This window comes from Oryzias latipes, chromosome 21, assembly GCF_053564925.1.
Source record: "Oryzias latipes strain Hd-rR chromosome 21, Olatipes_Hd-rR_3.1".
NCBI classification, from domain to species: Eukaryota; Metazoa; Chordata; class Actinopteri; order Beloniformes; family Adrianichthyidae; genus Oryzias; species Oryzias latipes.
The window spans coordinates 408,924-429,292 of NC_136257.1; the positions used below are offsets into that span (position 1 = coordinate 408,924).

At 40.7% G+C, this 20,369-nt stretch overlaps 1 protein-coding gene across 6 annotated transcripts in view; it reads right to left on the bottom strand.

Moving 5' to 3' along the window:
* dgkg (diacylglycerol kinase, gamma) overlaps positions 1-20,369 on the bottom strand; it is a 208,322-nt gene that overhangs the window by 98,874 nt on the left and 89,079 nt on the right. For all 6 annotated transcript variants that reach the window (XR_013652859.1, XM_078939829.1, XM_078939828.1 and 3 more), the window contains exons 12-16: positions 5,942-6,058; positions 4,009-4,107; positions 2,292-2,402; positions 2,143-2,216; positions 1,722-1,796 (exon numbers count right to left, since the gene is read on the bottom strand). Coding sequence is in view for 5 of the 6 variants with exons in the window: in XM_078939829.1 (XP_078795955.1) it covers positions 1,722-1,796; positions 2,143-2,216; positions 2,292-2,402; positions 4,009-4,107; positions 5,942-6,058 (476 nt within the window). In the remaining variant the exon portion in view is untranslated. The remainder of the gene's footprint in view (positions 1-1,721; positions 1,797-2,142; positions 2,217-2,291; positions 2,403-4,008; positions 4,108-5,941; positions 6,059-20,369) is intronic.

The window sequence follows — 20,369 nt, forward strand, 5'->3', positions numbered from 1 at the left end:
CAGCGCCTCTGAAGGCCATGCAGACAAACTGCTCTACTCTGAATCCTGTTGGTGCCTCACAGCTGAGGCTTCAGCAATGCCAACGGTGCTCTGAATTGATGCTTCTATGCTAATGTGTCATCCCTTGGGGGGTTGGAGAGTCAAACCCAGGTTTGCCAGCATACTTTCACCCAGTCTGACACCGAAACGCTCAAGCTTCTGATAACATGAGCTCTTTGGTCCCTGTGCCAGCTGAGAAACACGGAGGAGGTTTAGCTATGGTCTGGGCTGCTAAGCTGCTTCTGGTACAGGACGCGGTGACTCTGTGAAGGTTCATGAAATCCGTCATCATTCTGGAGGCAGGAGTTTGCTCTTCCAGCAGAACAAAGATGTAAATTACAAACAGAATCTCATTATTTGCTGGTTTGGTTTTTTATTTTTTTTCTTGAGTTTATGTTCAGGATGGCTGTGACTCCGCCCATTCACCTGCGGATCCTGTTTAGAGGTCACAGCTGCCTGCCCTTTGCTCATCAATGGAATCGCTCTGTGTCTTCAGCTGAAGTTCAATTTTGTGTCTCTGCACTTTGTTCATTTTGGCTTGCTGCTTTTCCCATATGTGGGGTCGTTATTATTTGTAAATCAATTCTTGCGACTCTGTTCCATCTTCTCTTACGGTTCTTCCCTGGATGTGGATTTTTTTCCCACTTGCTTGACCGTGACATCAGTAAAAACACCAACAGCAGCTGAGAACCACATAAACCTTAAGTTAAGATGTGGTTTTTTTGTCCAGGCTGGGTTTGTTAGTTTTCCAAAGATTCTGTTCAAAGTCAAAGCAAGAACTTCCTGCCCGAGGGGGGGGGGGCAACAGTCCAGGTTTAAATAATCATTCAGAGTCTTCTATAAAGTTCTTTGATGACCATGTCCGTCCGTCCATCCATGGCTCACTGACATTACACCCGTCTGCCTCCAACATAAACACCCCCTGAAACAACTTTTGGAGGAAACAGACAGGACCTGTCAGGGGGCATCAGAATCCTGTCTTCAGGGGTAAATGTGCTTCTGCGTGTTTATTTGAATGTGTTGAAGGCAAACAGGTGAATAGTGGAGCAAACTGGAGTTTTGAGACTGAATTTAATCAGAAGAACTGCGCTGGTACAGGAAGTGTGAGGAAGATTTACAGGGTGGGCGGCTGTGGTGCAGCCGTAGGGCGGTCGACCCATGATCGTAAGGTTGCAGCTTTGATTCCCGCCTTTCACGCCCATGAGTCGATGTGTCCTTGGGCAAGACACTGAACCCCACCTTGCCTCTGGTGGGAGGTTGGCGCCAGTGTTCAGCAGCGGAGCCGCCATCAGTCTGTGAATGTGTGTGTGACTGTAAAGCGCTTTGGGCCTTGTAGGTAGAAAAGCACTAAATAAGCATACGCCATTTACCATTTACGGGAAAGGACTGATTGAGTGGCAGAAAAATGGAAAACAAATGTTTCCTAGAGTGCAAGGCTTAGTGCGGTTAGAGAAACTTAGTGTTGTCTCTGTGCTGGCCTTGTATCAGCCTCCTCCTGCAGAGGTGGGGAGGGAAATCTTCCTTCCAAAGCTGCTGCTCCCGCGACCCAAACCCAAGACAAATGAAAGATGAAGGATGGATGGAACACAGCTGATGTGTCCAGAACGATGCTTCTCTCTTCACTTGAGGTTTTTCAAATCCATGTTTTCCCAAAACAAAGGTTAGGAGCTGGTTGGACTTACCCGACCATCGGCCCCCCTTGTTCCAGACTGTACACCTGCCTCGGGTTCAACAGGTACCTGAATTTTCTCAACACCCTAGAGGAGAAGCAAAGCTGGATCACTACATATTGAGTGAATGATAGGACGGGCAAATACACCAAGAGGTCAAACTTAACCCGACCGGTCACAGTTAACCCAGTCATAACTGGCGCGGTCATAACTAACCCGGTCATAACTAACCTGTTCATAACTAGCCCGGTCATAAATAACTCAGTCATAAATAACCCGCTCATAGTTAACCTGTTCATAGCAACAAACTAAACTGAATTGGACTTAGAGTGAATCCTGGTTTATAGAAATCAATCATCCATCCATAAATATTTACATCCCTCAGTATCCGTATAAATTTGTTGTCTTTAGTCAAATCACTGTCAGAGCTCACCTTTCTCCCTGCCTTCCTCCACTCTTTGGGTTGACGAGGACCAGAAGGGGGCAGGTTCCTGGCAGGGGGGTGATCTAATGAGAACCAGAAAACAGTTTGACGAAAAATGAGACCTGGATCTAGCAAACCGTGGTGGTGGAGTGTCCTACCTGTAGAGCCTGACCATCACCTGGGGAGAACTTGAGAATCTGACAGCAGTCATCTGGGTTAATGCAGGAAGGCGGGTCTCCGTCCCCCAGCCTCAGAGCGTGATGGCGTTCCTGTGAAAGACGGACAAAAACCGTAACGAACACAAAAGATTATCAGGAACGACTGCAGTCGGAGAAAACATCAGGAAAGCAGACGACAGAGGTTCAAACGGATGAACAAATGTTCACATTTTATTCCTAGATTAAACGTATAAAGCAAACATCAGGTTATATTTAACTTCTACTTTAGAACAAAACATTCCTTAAAATAAGGAAATAAAGGGATAAAGGAAGGAAGAGAAGATTCATTCTTAGAACTTTATTCTAGTTTATTTGGCAGTCACATTTGATAGAAAAGGTTTCTGATTAAAGACGGTTGGTGGTTTTCTTCTAGTGAAGAAAAAATAAGGATGGAACTTTTCCCGCATTCCACTTTTCCATATCTGTGTACTGTAGATAGGTGGGTCATACCGATTGTTGATCCGATTGTGAACGGTTCATTCCGATCGTGTCACTTCTGCTCTGGTTTAACGTCATGCTCAGACGGTGTTTCGCTCCACAGAAGCTTTGGAGCTCAAACCGGCTGACTGCTCCGCAGACGCCCAGAGCGAAGAGCACAGCGCCGCCCCGCCCTTGTCCCGCTGGCTCTTTGCCGCTCCCCTCTCTTACGCCCCTCACGAGGGGGGTGCGGGGGAGGAGCGCTTCGTGCCCCGTGACGTCTGGACCCTGTGCGGTCCGGGCTCGGGTGCCGGTGGACCGGGCGAACTGTGTCTCTGAGCAGAGCAGCCGGATTAATAAGTTTGTGTTTGAGGGGAGGGAGGATGCTTCGTTACGTGTGCGTTTTGTTGTTTTGTTTTTTTGTGTGACTGCGATCCGTCCCGGACTCAGGAGAACCGTGTCTCCGGGCAGAGCTCGGACTTCCAGCTCACTCAGCGGCTCTTGGGCGGTGTGTGAGCTGTTCAAAGCAGAAATGTGTCTCAGTCCTTAGAAACCGTTCAAACAATCACATGGATTTGTGTTTCCAGTCGTGTCCCGAGAAAATAAAGGCTGATGTTATTCCCACATATTTACATTCAGCCAGGATGCAGATTGCAGAATTTCCTGCATGGATTATGTTCATAGAAGGCTAATGGTGTTGTTAGCGTGTTGTTAGCGTGTGTTAGCCTCTCTTAGCCCTGGATTCTTCCGGCTCCGTTCTTCCACAAACAAAGCACTGAATGAGCAAACAGGCGCTTCATAATATTCACAACATTAATAAAAGCACGTTTAGAAGATCGTCTCGTATATTACTGAGCTGCTGCATAAATATGCATGGCAGCTAGGTTTGTTTACATCAGGACTCATTTCCTCTTCCGGTATTTTCAACACTACTGAGCATGCCCAGATGATTTATTCCCACCAAAAGTGAGGCCATGTGAACGTTTGTTCTAATCGGAAAAAGGTTTTCTGAGCCAATGAACACGGTTGAATTCTAATCCGACCATTGATCCAATCAAGATATTTAGCACGTGTAACCGCGGCTATTGATGATCTGCGATGAAGGAACAGGGGAAGATCCAACTAAAGATGGGGGCGGAGCCTCCTCAGGTGTGGACCATCTACCTCCATGCTTTGGCTGAAGCTGCAGAATGGAACCTGAGAGCTGAGGGCAGCAGAAGCAGCAAAGAGGGCATCTCACCAGCACCACGGGGCAGATGTAGGAGGGCAGCAGCGTGTGGTCCCGCAGCACGCCTCCGTCGCATTCCGGCTTCACATGGGACGCACACTTGTTGTGCAGCTAAAACACAGGAGAGCACTTTAGTCAACCAGAACAGAACTCTGGGTCCACAGCATAACTCTGGGACCTGAGCAGAACTCTGGGACCTGAGCAGAACTCTGGGACCTGAGCAGAACTCCGGGTCCACAGCATAACTCTGGATCCTGAGCAGAACTCTGGGTCCTGAGCAGAACTCTGGGTCCACAGCATAACTCTGGATCCTGAGCAGAACTCTGGGTCCACAGCAGAACTCTGGGTCCACAGCAGAACTCCGGGTCCACAGCATAACTCTGGATCCTGAGCAGAACTCTGGGTCCTGAGCAGAACTCTGGGTCCACAGCATAACTCTGGATCCTGAGCAGAACTCTGGGTCCACAGCATAACTCTGGATCCTGAGCAGAACTCTGGGTCCTGAGCAGAACCCCGGGTCCACAGCATAACTCTGGATCCTGAGCAGAACTCTGGGTCCACAGCATAACTCTGGATCCTGAGCAGAACTCTGGGTCCTGAGCAGAACTCTGGGTCCTGAGCAGAACTCTGGGTCCACAGCATAACTCCGGATCCTGAGCAGAACTCTGGGTCCACAGCATAACTCTGGGTCCTGAGCAGAACTCTGGGTCCTGAGCAGAACTCTGGGTCCACAGCATAACTCTGGATCCTGAGCAGAACTCTGGGTCCACAGCAGAACTCCGGGTCCACAGCATAACTCTGGGTCCTGAGCAGAACTCCGGGTCCACAGCATAACTCTGAATTCTGAGCAGAACTCTGGGTCCTGAGCAGAACTCCGGGTCCACAGCATAACTCTGGATCCTGAGCAGAACTCTGGGTCCTGAGCAGAACCCCGGGTCCACAGCATAACTCTGGATCCTGAGCAGAACTCTGGGTCCTGAGCAGAACTCTGGGTCCACAGCATAACTCTGGATCCTGAGCAGAACTCTGGGTCCTGAGCAGAACTCTGGGTCCACAGCATAACTCTGGATCCTGAGCAGAACTCTGGGTCCTGAGCAGAACTCTGGGTCCACAGCATAACTCTGGATCCTGAGCAGAACTCTGGGTCCACAGCAGAACTCCGGGTCCACAGCATAACTCTGGATCCTGAGCAGAACTCTGGGTCCTGAGCAGAACTCCGGGTCCACAGCATAACTCTGAATTCTGAGCAGAACTCTGGGTCCTGAGCAGAACTCCGGGTCCACAGCATAACTCTGGATCCTGAGCAGAACTCTGGGTCCACAGCAGAACTCTGGATCCTGAGCAGAACTCTGGGTCCACAGCAGAACTCCGGGTCCACAGCATAACTCTGGATCCTGAGCAGAACTCTGGGTCCTGAGCAGAACTCCGGGTCCACAGCATAACTCTGGATCCTGAGCAGAACTCTGGGTCCTGAGCAGAACTCCGGGTCCACAGCATAACTCTGAATTCTGAGCAGAACTCTGGGTCCTGAGCAGAACTCCGGGTCCACAGCATAACTCTGAATTCTGAGCAGAACTCTGGGTCCTGAGCAGAACTCTGGGTCCTGAGCAGAACTCCGGGTCCACAGCAGAACTCTGGGTCCTGGGCAGAACTCTGGGTCCTGAGCAGAACTCCGGGTCCACAGCAGAACTCTGGATCCTGAGCAGAACTCTGGGTTCTGAGCCACAGTGGTCTGCAGTGACACCTGCTGGAGTTGAGAGGTAATGCCCCACCAACACACGAGCAGAAGCTCCAGCTAAGGGTTCATCACTAAATCTTTCACATGCATAAAGTGTCACAGCATCTGACTGCTGTAGTTTCCAGTCCTGGTTTGGATTCCATACTGAATCTGGATTAAATCCTGAGAGATCCCTGACTCAGCACTAATCCCCCCCCCCAGACTCACAGTGATCTGACACCAGACGCAGTGCAGGCCCGTCAGCCCCTGGTAGCATTTGATGCTTCTGTGACAGCGGTCGCAGTTGGAGGGGCAGTTCCCCTCCATCCACACGTGCAGCATGGCCTACGGAGACACACCGCCGAATGGTCAGCTCTGCAGGACTCCACAAAAAACCGTAGTTTCTGAGTGTAAGAATGTCAGACCCTTTTATTGTTTGCTCAAAGGCTCCTGGTAGGTTTTCTACAGCCCCTCAGGACAACAGGAATATGGAGTCAAACCAGGATCAGCTCACAGGGAAACCCAGATTTAAATGTGAAAACCTAACCCTTGTTCTATCCTAGGCACTTTAACATTGGGAGTGGGGTCATCTTGACCCACTAGACAGACAGAAATCCTCCCACTGTAGATACTCTCTCTTTTAGAGAGTAATATTAGGACCAAGTTTGATTCAATTACATTTTAATTTTATCTATTCTAAAAAAAGAGCAAGAAGAAATAGAATTTAATTTTGATCTCGTCAATCATTCCAAGTCAAATAAACCATGAATAATTAGAACAAAAGTGCAGTTTCGTCAAAATGTTTGGTGTTTCCAGTGACTAAATAGAACATTTATGAAAGCATCAATATTGAGAGGCAGCATCCCAAAATTCAAAGTTCCCACGTTTGCTTTTCCTATTTTTGGTAAATATCTGGTGTCATATTGAAGGGCGTGCTGGTTATCACAAATGAGCCTTTGGCGTAGCCCTTGTGCTATCCTAGGCACTTTAACATTGGGAGTTGGGTCATCTAGACCCACTAGACAGTGCTCTGAACCTTTTTTCTTCAATGATTTGTGATCTTCACTGGTGTCCATGGATTACATGAAATCTTTCCACCTTTATCCACCTTTGTCATGGTAGGGAGAACACATCAATGGAAGGAGGGGGGGTCATAGGATAACACAAGGGGTTAAAACTGTGACCAAACATGTTCATTTGTAGGGATGGTCCAATTTCCAATTATGCGGTCAGGCCCAATAAGGTGGTTTCCAACCCGGAAATCAGATGTAGTCTCCTGATTAGGATCAGATATTTCTTTATTTCATATTTTGATCAGCGCTGTTTATTGAATCATAAATGTTCAATAGTTCTGGAGATACTAACAGTGCAGTCACCAAACTTTCTCTCATGACTAATTATTGTCCATTTTTTCTCACTTATAGTCAACAGTTGTATCTAGCTAGAAGTTGGAGTATTTGTACTTGATATTTATAGTTCAAGTGTGAAATGATAAAAGACGTAGAAGCTAGAGACCAACCTGGATCCCTTTATAATATTGTATTTTTTTTTAATGGTTTACAAAATTGTCCGACTGGGACTATTTGACATGGGGGCGGGGCTTTAAGCCCATTGGCTACGGGACATGATCGGGGTCGGGGGACATCATTTCTGCTCCAGAACCGGCTCCGTCATCAGATGGAGAGCATCATCATCGCTGCATGACAGCAGCAGCTGTTACACAGAAACGTCAGCTTTTCCTTTCCTTTCAGGATTTCACTTTCTTCTAAATTCAAGTTTTCAGAATTTTCTGTTTCAAATGTCTTTCCTTTAAACGTACAACATGTCCCTCAGAGTTTTTCTCTGCTTTTCCTTCACTTCCAGCCGATCCGGACTTTTCTTCACAGGAAATTCTGCAACGTGAACTTTGATCGGGTTCGGTTGGACTTTCACAGGCTGAATGCTCCTCTGTTCATGTCAAAGTCTTCTGCAGCATTCCTGACTTTAAATTTATAGATAATTATAAAAGCTCACATTTCCAGTTGTAATTTAAAAAAATAACTGGACGCTTCAGGAGTTTTAGCTTTAATATTGTGCTTGCAAAGGCTGGACCGGAGGCAGTGTGTGAAGAATGTCTGCTCCACCCAATCTATCAGCACAGGATCTCCACAGTCTCCTCTGCTCTTCTCCCTGGACACCAACCGCTGCACCTCCAGCCACAACTCTGTCAAATTGATCAAGTTTGCAGATGACACCACCCTCATCTGGCTCCTCTCTAACCATGATTCAATTCAATTGTTTATTTCAAATCAAAACAAAAATTACATTAAATAAAATAAGTCAATACAAGACTTTGAAAATTTGATTTGAAAGCGGATTGGATGAAGCTTATGCTTATAGGAATCCAATCCCCCACTCAACACAACTCATAACCGACAACAACAAAATGAAACATTTAACATTATAACGTTAACACACTACATACACAAGACAAAGACAGACAAACATGCCCAAACACTCCGACCCCACCCACGTAAAAGAGAAGATAAAAAGGGAAGAAAGAAACAGAAAACCTCAGCTGAAAAAGAAAAAACAAACCAAAACACACCAACAACACAAGTAAGCATATAAACACATGTTCTTTTGTCTTTTCCTTCTCCCTCCTGCTTCATCATCCCCCCTTCCCCCCCCCTTCTCTTTCTTCCTCCTTTATGCATCTTTTTCCTTTTTCTTCCTTTCACTTTCCCATAGCTTATGGATTTGGATTCAATAGAGAAAATAAATAAATAAATCCACTAACTCATAGATGTGAAACGTATTCCTAAGCCTGTTCATCATTGTTACATTACTTCATGGTACTTCTTCCTTATGTATCTTTTAAAGAAACATTTAAACTGGACAAGACTTTTACAAGTTTTCACATCCTCCAGCAGATCGTTGCATAGGGTGACACCCTTCACTGTGGATTTTAGGGTTGTCCTTACTTTAGGTTGATAACATTTGTTGGTTCCTCTCATGTTGTATTTATTTACCGCATCTCTGCTTTGAAACAAAGTTTGAATATTAGATGGCAGAAAATTTATTGATTCTTTAGACATGATTTGAGCAGTTTTAAAATCAACCAAATCCTGTCATTTTAAATTAAATTTGTTAAGAAAAAGTGAATTGGTGTGCTCATTATATTTAACTTTGTGAACTAATCTGATGGCTCACTTTTGGAGTATAATTAGAGGATGCAAATTTGTTTTGTAAAAATTTCCCCAAACTTCAATACAGTAATTCAAATATGCCATTATGAAGGAGTGATACAAAATAAATAAGGCGTTTTGATTAGGCATCGAGCTACATCTTTTCATCACTCCAACACATTCAGCCACTTTTGAACGTAAATACTGTATGTGAGGTTTCCACATCAATAATTACATGTTTTTGCACTTTCTCAATAGCTGATGAGTCTGCCTACAGGAGGGAGGAGGACCGGCTGGTGTCGAGGTGCAGCATCAACAACCTGGAGCTGAACGCCCAGAAGACAGTGGAGATGATGGTGGACTTCAGGAGAGTCACAGCCCCCTCACCCCCCCCCCCTCATCATGACAGACTCTCCCATCACCATAGTGGACTCTGTCTGTTTCCTCGGCACCACCATCACTCAGGACCTCAAGTGGGGGCCGTCCATCAGCTCTTCGCTCAAAAAGGCCCAGCAGAGGATGTACTTCCTGTGGCAGTTGAAGAAAGCCAAGCTGCCGGCCCAGATGATGTTCAGTTCTACACGGCCATCATAGAATCCATCCTCACCTCCTCCATCACCGTGTGGTACGCTGGAGCCACAGCCAGGGTCATAAACAGACTGCAGCGTATTGTGCGCTCAGCTGACAAGCTGATTGGCTGCAGCCTCCCATCTGTCCAGGACCGCTACGTCTCCAGAACCCGGGGAGGTGCAGGTCGACCCGTCTCCCCCTGGACATGGTCTACTTGAACTATTCTCTTCAGGCAGGAGGCTAAGGTCCATCAGGACCAGAACCTCATGACACAGGAACAGTTTCTTTCCCTCTGCAGTCAGACTCATGAACACCTTTTAACTCCTCCCCCCTAAAATCTTTTCATCTATATGTCCAGTTACCTGTCCACTACCTGCACCTTCTCCATCCTCAGTTTGCACAAATTATTGGTTGAATGCTGTAAAGCATTCAACCCTTTGTTTTCCTGTTTCTCTTTATTTATTATTGGTTGAATGCTGTAAAGCATTCAACCCTTTGTTTTCCTCTTCTGCTATCTTCCGCCGTTTTTCGGCACTTAACTCCTTCTACAATTTTTAACCGATTGTAACCATTCAACTTTTAAAATGTTCAGCTCTTTCAGCTAATTACTGCTATGACTTTTGGTACTTCTAATCCTTGTACTTTTTAAGATATTCCAGGTTTTCCGGGAATTTTTGCTCCATTGAAATACATGGAGAATTTTTCGTGCAGAAGTTCACAGTTAAACTCCTTCTACAATTTTTCACCTATTTTAACCGTTCGACTATGAAAATGTTCAGCTCTTTCATCTTATTCTAGCTATGGCATTTTGTTCTTCAAATCCTTGAACTTTTCCAGATATTCCCGGATATTCCCGGATTTTCCAATTATTTTGCTCCATTGACAATACCTTTGCTTCTTTAAACAATTGTAACGTCAACATGCTTTCAGGTAGAGACACCGTTCAAACATTTAAATGTTCAAAAGGCTTTGGACTTCAACATAAGGCTCAAAATTATTATGGGATGGCAACACCACCTACAGTTTGGCGGCCATTTTGTGCCAAAATGTGAGGCAATTTTAAACTTCTTCAAACTTTCACCTATTTCTACCATTCTACTATTACAATGTTCAACCCTTTCAGCATATTCCTTTCAGCTATGACATTTGGTCCTTCAAATCCTTGAACTTTTCCAGATATTCCCTTATATTCCCAGATTTTCCAATCTTTTTGCTCCATTGGCCACACCTTTGCTTCTTTAAACAATTGTAACTTTAACATTCTTTTGGCTAGAGACACCGTTCAAATATTGAAATGTTCACAAGGTTTTGGACCTCAACATAAAGTTCAAAATTATTATGGGATGGCAACACCACCTACAGTTTGGCGGCCATTTTGTGCCAAAATGTGAGGCAATTTTAAACTTCTTCAAACTTTCACCTATTTCTACCATTCTACTATTACAATGTTCAACCCTTTCAGCTTATTCCTTTCAGCTATGACATTTGGTCCTTCAAATCCTTGAACTTTTCCAGATATTCCCGGATATTCCCAGATTTTCCAATCTTTTTGCTCCACTGGCCACATTTTGCTTCTTTAAACAATTGTAACTTTAACATTCTTTTGGCTAGAGACACCGTTCAAATATTGAAATGTTCACAAGGTTTTGGACTTCAACATAAGGTTCAAAATTATTATGGGATGGCAACACCACCTACAGTTTGGCGGCCATTTTGTGCCAAAATGTGAGGCAATTTTAAACTTCTTCAAACTTTCACCTATTTTTACCATTCTACTATTACAATGTTCAACCCTTTCAGCATATTCCTTTCAGCTATGACATTTGGTCCTTCAAATCCTTGAACTTTTCCAGATATTCCCTTATATTCCCAGATTTTCCAATCTTTTTGCTCCATTGGCCACACCTTTGCTTCTTTAAACAATTGTAACTTTAACATTCTTTTGGCTAGAGACACCGTTCAAATATTGAAATGTTCACAAGGTTTTGGACCTCAACATAAAGTTCAAAATTATTATGGGATGGCAACACCACCTACAGTTTGGCGGCCATTTTGTGCCAAAATGTGAGGCAATTTTAAACTTCTTCAAACTTTCACCTATTTTTACCATTCTACTATTACAATGTTCAACCCTTTCAGCTTATTCCTTTCAGCTATGACATTTGGTCCTTCAAATCCTTGAACTTTTCCAGATATTCCCGGATATTCCCAGATTTTCCAATCTTTTTGCTCCACTGGCCACATTTTGCTTCTTTAAACAATTGTAACTTTAACATTCTTTTGGCTAGAGACACCGTTCAAATAATGAAATGTTCACAAGGTTTTGGATTTCAACATAAGGTTCAAAATTATTATGGGATGGCAACACCACCTACAGTTTGGCAGCCATTTTGTGCCAAAATGTGAGGCAATTTTAAACTTCTTCAAACTTTCACCTATTTCTACCATTCTACTATTACAATGTTCAACCCTTTCAGCATATTCCTTTCAGCTATGACATTTGGTCCTTCAAATCCTTGAACTTTTCCAGATATTCCCTTATATTCCCAGATTTTCCAATCTTTTTGCTCCATTGGCCACACCTTTGCTTCTTTAAACAATTGTAACTTTAACATTCTTTTGGCTAGAGACACCGTTCAAATATTGAAATGTTCACAAGGTTTTGGACCTCAACATAAAGTTCAAAATTATTATGGGATGGCAACACCACCTACAGTTTGGCGGCCATTTTGTGCTAAAATGTGAGGCAATTTTAAACTTCTTCAAACTTTCACCTATTTTTACCATTCTACTATTACAATGTTCAACCCTTTCAGCTTATTCTATTCAGCTACGACTTTTAGTCTTTCAAATGTTTGAACTTTTCAAGATATTCCAAGATTTTCCAGGATTTTCCAAGATTTTTGCTTCATTTAAATACATGGAGAATCCTTGAAAACCTTTGTTGCTTTCAAGCATTATAACTTTAACATGCTTTCAGCTAGAGGCACCGTTCAAACATTGAAATTCTCACAAGGCTTTGGACTTCAACATACGTTTAAAAATTATTATGGGATGGCAACACAACCTACTGTTTGGTGGGCATTTTTTGACAAAATCTGAAGAAAATATTGCAATAAACGTCATCCATGGCTGGAACTGAACATATTGAAATTCACTGGATCTGGACATATAAGGAATGTGGGCGTTGTTAGCAAACAAAGCTCGTTGCTAAGGACGTCCAAAAGTTTACTTTTTCCGATTCATCTGAAACCGACGTTGATTTGTTCCTCATCTCCAGGCGACCCAAACATAAAATGGTTGCTATGGAGATAAAATCAATAGAAAAGCTGCCATTTTGAAAAGACTGGATTTTCTATCAACTTAGAACATGTAGCTTTGACCTATATGATACTCTCAAACAATGTGTTTTTTTGAGTCAGTTGATGATGCTGATTCCAATGCTAGCACTTTTGGCCATTTTAGCAACATCTTCAAATTTTCAACAGTTCAGCCAATTTTTCAACAATTTCAGCTTTCATGCTTAACTCCTACAAATTTTGACCTATTTTAGCCATTCTACTATTACAATGTTCAACTTTTTTAGCTTATTCCCGCTATGACTTTTTTCTCAAATCTTTGAACTTTTAAATATATTCGAGGATTTTTGCTACATTAAAATACATGGGAAATCTTATAGCTTAACTTCTTATACAGTTTTTTACCCACTTTGACCATTCTACGTTTAAAATGTTGAGCTCTTCCAGCTCTGTTCAGCCATTTCTTTAGCATATTCAGCTTTCATTCAGCAATACAGCATTCAACCCTGCATTTTCTTCTGGAAATGCAGCCCCTTCTAGTTGGTTGAATGCTGTAAAGCATTCAACCCTTTGTTTTCCTGTTTCTCTTTATTTATTATTATTATTATTTATACTATCTTCCGCCGTTTTTTGACACTTAACTTCTTCTACAATTTTTAACCTATTTTAACCATTCAACTTTTAAAATGTTCAGCTCCTTCATCTTATTAATGCTATGACTTTTGGTACTTCTAATCCTTGTACTTTTTAAGATATTCCAGTTTTTCAGGGAATTTTTGCCCTATTAAAATGCATTGGGAAGTTATGGTACATGAGGTTCCGGGTTCGACATCCGGTTCGGACCCTTAAATTTTTTTTTACCATTTTACTTTTAAAATGTTGAGCTCTTTCAACTTAATACAGTTATTTCTTTTGGTCATTCAAATCATTGAACTTTTTAAGATATTCCAGGATTTTCCAGGATTTTTTGCTCCATTAAAATACATGGAGAATCCTTGAAACCTTTGTTTATTTCAACCATTGTAACTTCAACATGCCTTTAGCTAGAAACACCGTTCAAACATTAAACTGCTCATAAGACTTTGTATTTCAATATAAGTTTTGAAATTATTATGGGATGGCAACACCAACTACGGTTTTGCGGCCATTTTTTGCCTAAATGTGAGGTGATTTTTAACTTCAGTTTTTACCTATTTTAACCATTTTACTGTTGCAATGTTAAGATTTTTCAGCTTTATCCTTTCAGCTATTACTTTTGATCTTTCAAATCCTTGAACCTTTCAAGATATTCCATGCTTGTACAGGATTTTCCAAGATTTTTGCTCCATTTAAATACATTGAGAATCCTTTTTTACCACCACTTTTGGTCATTCAAATCCTTTGACTTTTCAAAAGTGAAAACTGTCGTTCGTTTTTTCCACGTAAATAACGAACTGTGGCTTGAAATCATTTCAACTCGGCTTTTCCCAATAAGATGATACACGACAAGCCTGATTAATATATACCGGCTGCATCTTGTCATCACAGAAGTGTTGGCTCAATGGCTTAGTAAGTGGTCTTACAATACTGAGGTTCTGAGTTTGATTCCAGCATCTGACTTTTTCTGCATGTTTTTTTTACCTTGCCTTTCTTGATAAAATTCAGTTCCACTAACTCAATTATATTTCGTTACATGGAAACATTTTCTTTCAGGTGGGGTTACTCATAAGCTTTGACTTTTTATCCTTTTACAGTGCCAGGACAGTGCAGCCATTTCATCAGCAAATTCAGCTTTCATTCATTGTTCCTTTATCTTTTCAAGAACCTTTGCTTCTTCCACACAATTTTAGCTAAAGACACCATTCAAACGTTAAAATGATCACAGCAGCTTAAAGCACACACACAAACACTCAATGTATGTTAGAAAAAACAGTGGGAGCAAATCTAAGTTAGTTTTGATGTTTTTTTTTATTTTCCTCCTCGTAGCTGGAAGCTGCAGTTCAAACATGTGCTGCAGCCATCTTGTGGACAAGCGTTGGGACCCGGGCCTTAGCCCCGCCCACGGCCGCTAAGGCTCATGGGAAAGTGTTGATTCCCAAACCATGAGTTAGGTGGCTGTTACGAGAAGTGACTATCATGTTTTCACACCACATGTGATATTGTTAAAATGAAAATATTTTGCTGTGTCATTCAGCTAGCAAGCGGATGATCAACATAACTCACCATTACACATTGATGAGTGTGTTATGACTAATGGCACATACACAGTTGAGAGAATTGATCTTGAGGCTCAACATGTGACAGAATGTCACCTGTTGCAGCAGGTGACTCCACTTTTACTGTCAAATGTTAAGTAGTCATTATGGGATGGAGACTGTTTGGCAGCCATTTTTTGTTATTCAAATCTGAAGCCTTTGTTTCTTTAAACGAATATAACTTCAACATACTTGTCGCTAGAGACACCGTTCAAACATTAAAATGATCACAAGGCTTTGGACTATAAAATACGTTTAGAAATCATTATGGGATGTCGACACAACCTAACGTTGGTGGCCTTTTTATGACAAAATCTGAAGCAAATATTGCAATAAACTTAATCCATGGCTGGAACTGAACATATTGAAATTCACTGGATCTGGACATATAAGGAATGTGGGCGTGGTTAGCCAACAAACTTCGTTGCTAAGGACGTCCAAAGGTTTACTTTTACCGATTTGTCTGAAACTGACGTCGATTTGTTCGTCATCCCATGCCGACCCAAACATAAAATGGTTGCTATGGAGATAAAATCAATAGAAAAGCCGTCATTTTGAAAAAAGTGGATTTTTTTATCAACCAAGAACATGTAGCTTTTACCAATATGATACTCTCAAACAATGTGTTTTTTGAGTCAGTTGATGATGCTGATTCCAATGCTAGCACTTTTAGCCATTTTAGCAACATCTTTAAATTTTCAACAGTTCAGCCATTTTTTAATCAACTTAAGCTTTCATGCTCAACTCCGTCTACAAATTTTGACCTGTTTTGGTCATTCTACTTTTACAATGTTCACCTTTGACTTGTGGTCCTTTAACTTTTCAAAATATTTCAGGATTTTGCAGGACAGTTTAGCCATTTTTTTGAACAATTTCAGCTTTCATGCTTAACTCCTTCTACAATGTTTGACCTATTTTAGACATTCTACTTTTACAATGTTCAGCTTTTTCCTCATATTTCTGCTTTCATTCAGCAATACAGCATTCAACCCTGCATTTTCTTCTGGAAATGCAGCTCCTTATAGTTTCTTTATTATAGTATCTTCCGCCGTTTTTTGGCGTTTAACTACTTCTACAATTTTTAACCTATTTGAACCATTCAACTTTTAAAATGTTCAGCTCTTTCAGCTTATTCCTGCTATGACTTTTGATTTTTCAAATCCTTTTACTTTTTAAGATATTCCAGTTTTTCCGGGAATTTTTGCCCTATTAAAATACATTGGGAAGTTACGGTGCATGAGGTTCCAGGTTCGACACCCGGTTCGGACGCTTCAAAATTTTCTTCCAACCAACTTTTAAAATGTTCAACTCTTTCAACTTATTACAGTTATTACTTTTGGTCATTCAAATCATTGAACTTTTTAAGATATTCCAGGATTTACCAGGAATTTTGCTCCATTAAATTACATAGGGAATTCTTGTGCTTAACCTCTTTTACAGGTTTGCACCTATATTAACCATTTTACTTTTAAAATGTTGAGCTCTTTCAGCTCAGTTCAGCCATTTCTTTTACAAATTAAGCTTTCTTTCAGCAATACAGCATTCAACCCTGCATTTTCTTCTGGAAATGCAGCTCCTTTTAGTGTTACATTTGTTTTCCTCTTATGCTATCTTCCGCCGTTTTTCGGCACTTAACTCCTTCTACAATTTTTAACCGATTATAACCGTTTAACTTTTAAAATGTTCAGCTCTTTCATCTTATTACTGCTATGACTTTTGGTTTTTCAAATCCTTGTACTTTTTAAGATATTTCAGGATATTACAGGATTTTTTGCTTCATTGAAATACATTGAAAAAAATCCTTGCAAACTTTTGTTTCTTTCAACCATTATAACTTCAACATACTTGTAGCTAGAGACACCGTTCAAACATTTAAATGATCACAAGGCTTTGGACTATAAAATAAGTTTAGAAATCATTATGGGATGTTGACACAACGTATATTTTGGTGGCCATTTTATGACAAAATCTGAAGCAAATATTCCAATAAACTTCATCCATGGCTGGAACTGAACATATTGAAATTTACTGGATCTGGACATATAAGGAATGTGGGCGTGGTTAGCAAACAAACTTCGTTGTTAAGGACGTCCAAAGGTTTACTTTTTCCGATTTGTCTGCAACTGACGTCGATTTGTTCGTCATGCCCCGGTGACCCAAACGTAAAATGGTTGCTATGGAGATAAAATTAATAGAAAGCCGCCATTTTGAAAAAAATGGATTTTCTATTAACTTAGAACATGTAGGTTTTACCAATATGATACTCTCAAACAACGTGTTTTTTGGATTCAGTTGATGATGCTGATTCCAATGCTAGCACTTTTAGCCATTTTAGCAACTTCTTCAAATTTTCAACACTTCAGCCATTTTTTCAACAATTTCAGCTTTAATGCTTAACTCCTTCTACAAACTTTGACCTATTTCAGCCATTCTACTATTACAATGTTCAACTTTTTCATCTTATTCCTGCTAGGACTTTTGCACATTTAACTTTTCAAAGTTTTCCCAGTACAGTTAAGCCATTTCTTCAGCTAATTCAGCTTTCATTCAGCAGTACAGCATTCAACCCTGCATTTTCTTCTGGAAATGCAGCTTCTTCTAGTTTATTATAGTATCTTCCGCCGTTTTTTGGCGTTTAACTCCTTCTACAATTTTTAACCGATTTTAACCATTCAACTTTTAAAATGTTCAGCTCTTTCATCTTATTTCTGCTATGACTTTTGGTTTTTCAAATCCTTTTACTTTTTAAGATATTCCAGGTTTTCCGGGAATTTTTGTTCCATTGAAATACATGGAGAATTTTTCGTTCAGAAGTTCACAGTTAAACTCCTTCTACAATTTTTCACCTATTTTAACCGTTCGACTATGAAAATGTTCAGCTCTTTCATCTTATTCTAGCTATGACATTTTGGTCCTTCAAATCTTTGAACTTTTCCAGATATTCCCGGATATTCCCAGATTTTCCAATGTTTTTGCTCCATTGGCCACACCTTTGCTTCTTTAAGCAATTGTAACTTTAACATTCTTTTGGCTAGAGACACCGTTCAAATATTGAAATGTTCACAAGGTTTTGGACTTCAACATAAGGTTCAAAATTATTATGGGATGGCAACACCACCTACAGTTTGGCGGCAATTTTGTGCCAAAATGTGAGGCAATTTTAAACTTCTTCAAACTTTCACGTATTTTAATCCTTCTACTATTACAATGTTCAACCCTTTCAGCTTATTCCTTTCAGCTATGACTTTTGGTCCTTCAAATCATTGAACTTTTCCAGATATTCCCGGATATTCCCAGATTTTCCAATCTTTTTGCTCCATTGGCCACACCTTTGCTTCTTTAAACAATTGTAACTTTAACATTCTTTTGGCTAGAGACACCGTTCAAATATTGAAATGTTCACAAGGTTTTGGACTTCAACATAAGGCTCAAAATTATTATGGGATGGCAACACCACCTACAGTTTGGCGGCCATTTTGTGCCAAAATGTGAGGCAATTTTAAACTTCTTCAAACTTTCACCTATTTTTACCATTCTACTATTACAATGTTCAACCCTTTCAGCTTATTCCTTTCAGCTATGACTTTTGGTCCTTCAAATCTTAGAACTTTTCCACATATTCCCGGATATTCCCGGATTTTCCAACGTTTTTGCTCCATTGGCCACACCTTTGCTTCTTTAAACAATTGTAACTTTAACATTCTTTTGGCTAGAGACACCGTTCAAATATTGAAATGTTCACAAGGTTTTGGACTTCAACATAAGGCTCAAAATTATTATGGGATGGCAACACCACCTACAGTTTGGCGGCCATTTTGTGCCAAAATGTGAGGCAATTTTAAACTTCTTCAAACTTTCACCTATTTTTACCATTCTACTATTACAATGTTCAACCCTTTCATCTTATTCCTTTCAGTTATGACTTTTGGTCCTTCAAATCCCTGAACTTTTCCACATATTCCCGGATATTCCCGAATTTTCCAATCTTTTTGCTCCATTGGCCACACCTTTGCTTCTTTAAACAATTGTAACTTTAACATTCTTTCCAGGATTTTCCAAGATTTTTGCTTCATTTAAATACATGGAGAATCCTTGAAAACCTTTGTTGCTTTCAAGCATTATAACTTTAACATGCTTTCAGCTAGAGGCACCGTTCAAACATTGAAATGCTCACAAGGCTTTGGACTTCAACATACGTTTTGAAATTATTATTCGATGGCAACACAACCTACTGTTTGGTGGGCATTTTTTGACAAAATCTGAAGCAAATGTTGCAATAAATTTCATCCATGGCTGGAACTGAACATATTGAAATTCACTGGATCTGGACATATAAGGAATGTGGGCGTGGTTAGCAAACAAAGCTCGTTGCTAAGGACGTCCAAAAGTTTACTTTTTCCGATTCATCTGAAACCGACGTTGATTTGTTCCTCATCTCCAGGCGACCCAAACATAAAATGGTTGCTATGGAGATAAAATTAATAGAAAAGCCGCCATTTTAAAAAGAGTGGATTTTCTATCAACTTAGAACATGTAGCTTTTACCAATATAATACTCTCAAACAACGTGTTTTTTGGAGTCAGTTGATGATGCTGATTCCAATGCTATTACTTTTAGCCATTTTAGCAACATCTTCAAATTTTCAACAATTCAGCCATTTTTTCAACAGTTTCAGCTTTCATGCTTAAGTCCTACAACTTTTGACCTATTTCAGCCATTCTACTATTACAATGTTCAACTTTTTCATCTTATTCCTGCTAGGACTTTTGCACATTTAACTTTTCAAAGTTTTCCCAGTACAGTTAAGCCATTTCTTCAGCTAATTCAGCTTTCATTCAGCAGTACAGCATTCAACCCTGCATTTTCTTCTGGAAATGCAGCTCCTTCTAGTTATTATTATTTATACTATCTTCCGCCGTTTTTTGACACTTAACTACTTCTACAATTTTTAACCGATTTTTACCATTCAACTTTTAAAATGTTCAGCTTTTTCAGCTTATTATTGCTATGACTTTTGGTACTTCTAATCCTTCTACTTTTTAAGATATTCCAGTTTTTCCGGGAATTTTTGCCCTATTAATATGCATTGGGAAGTTATGATACACGAGGCGCCCGGTTCGACACCCGGTTCGGACGCTTCAAAATTTTTTACCATTTTACTTTTAAAATGTTCAACTCTTTCAACTTATTACAGTTATTACTTTTGGTCATTCAAATCATTGAACTTTTTAAGATAATCCAGGATTTTCCAGGATTTTTGGCTCCATTAAAATACATAGAGAATCCTTGTGCTTAACTTCTTTTACAGGTTTTTACTTACTTTAACCATTGTATGAAACAGTTCAGCTCATTCCTTTCCTTCAAATCTTCAAATTTTCATTAATTC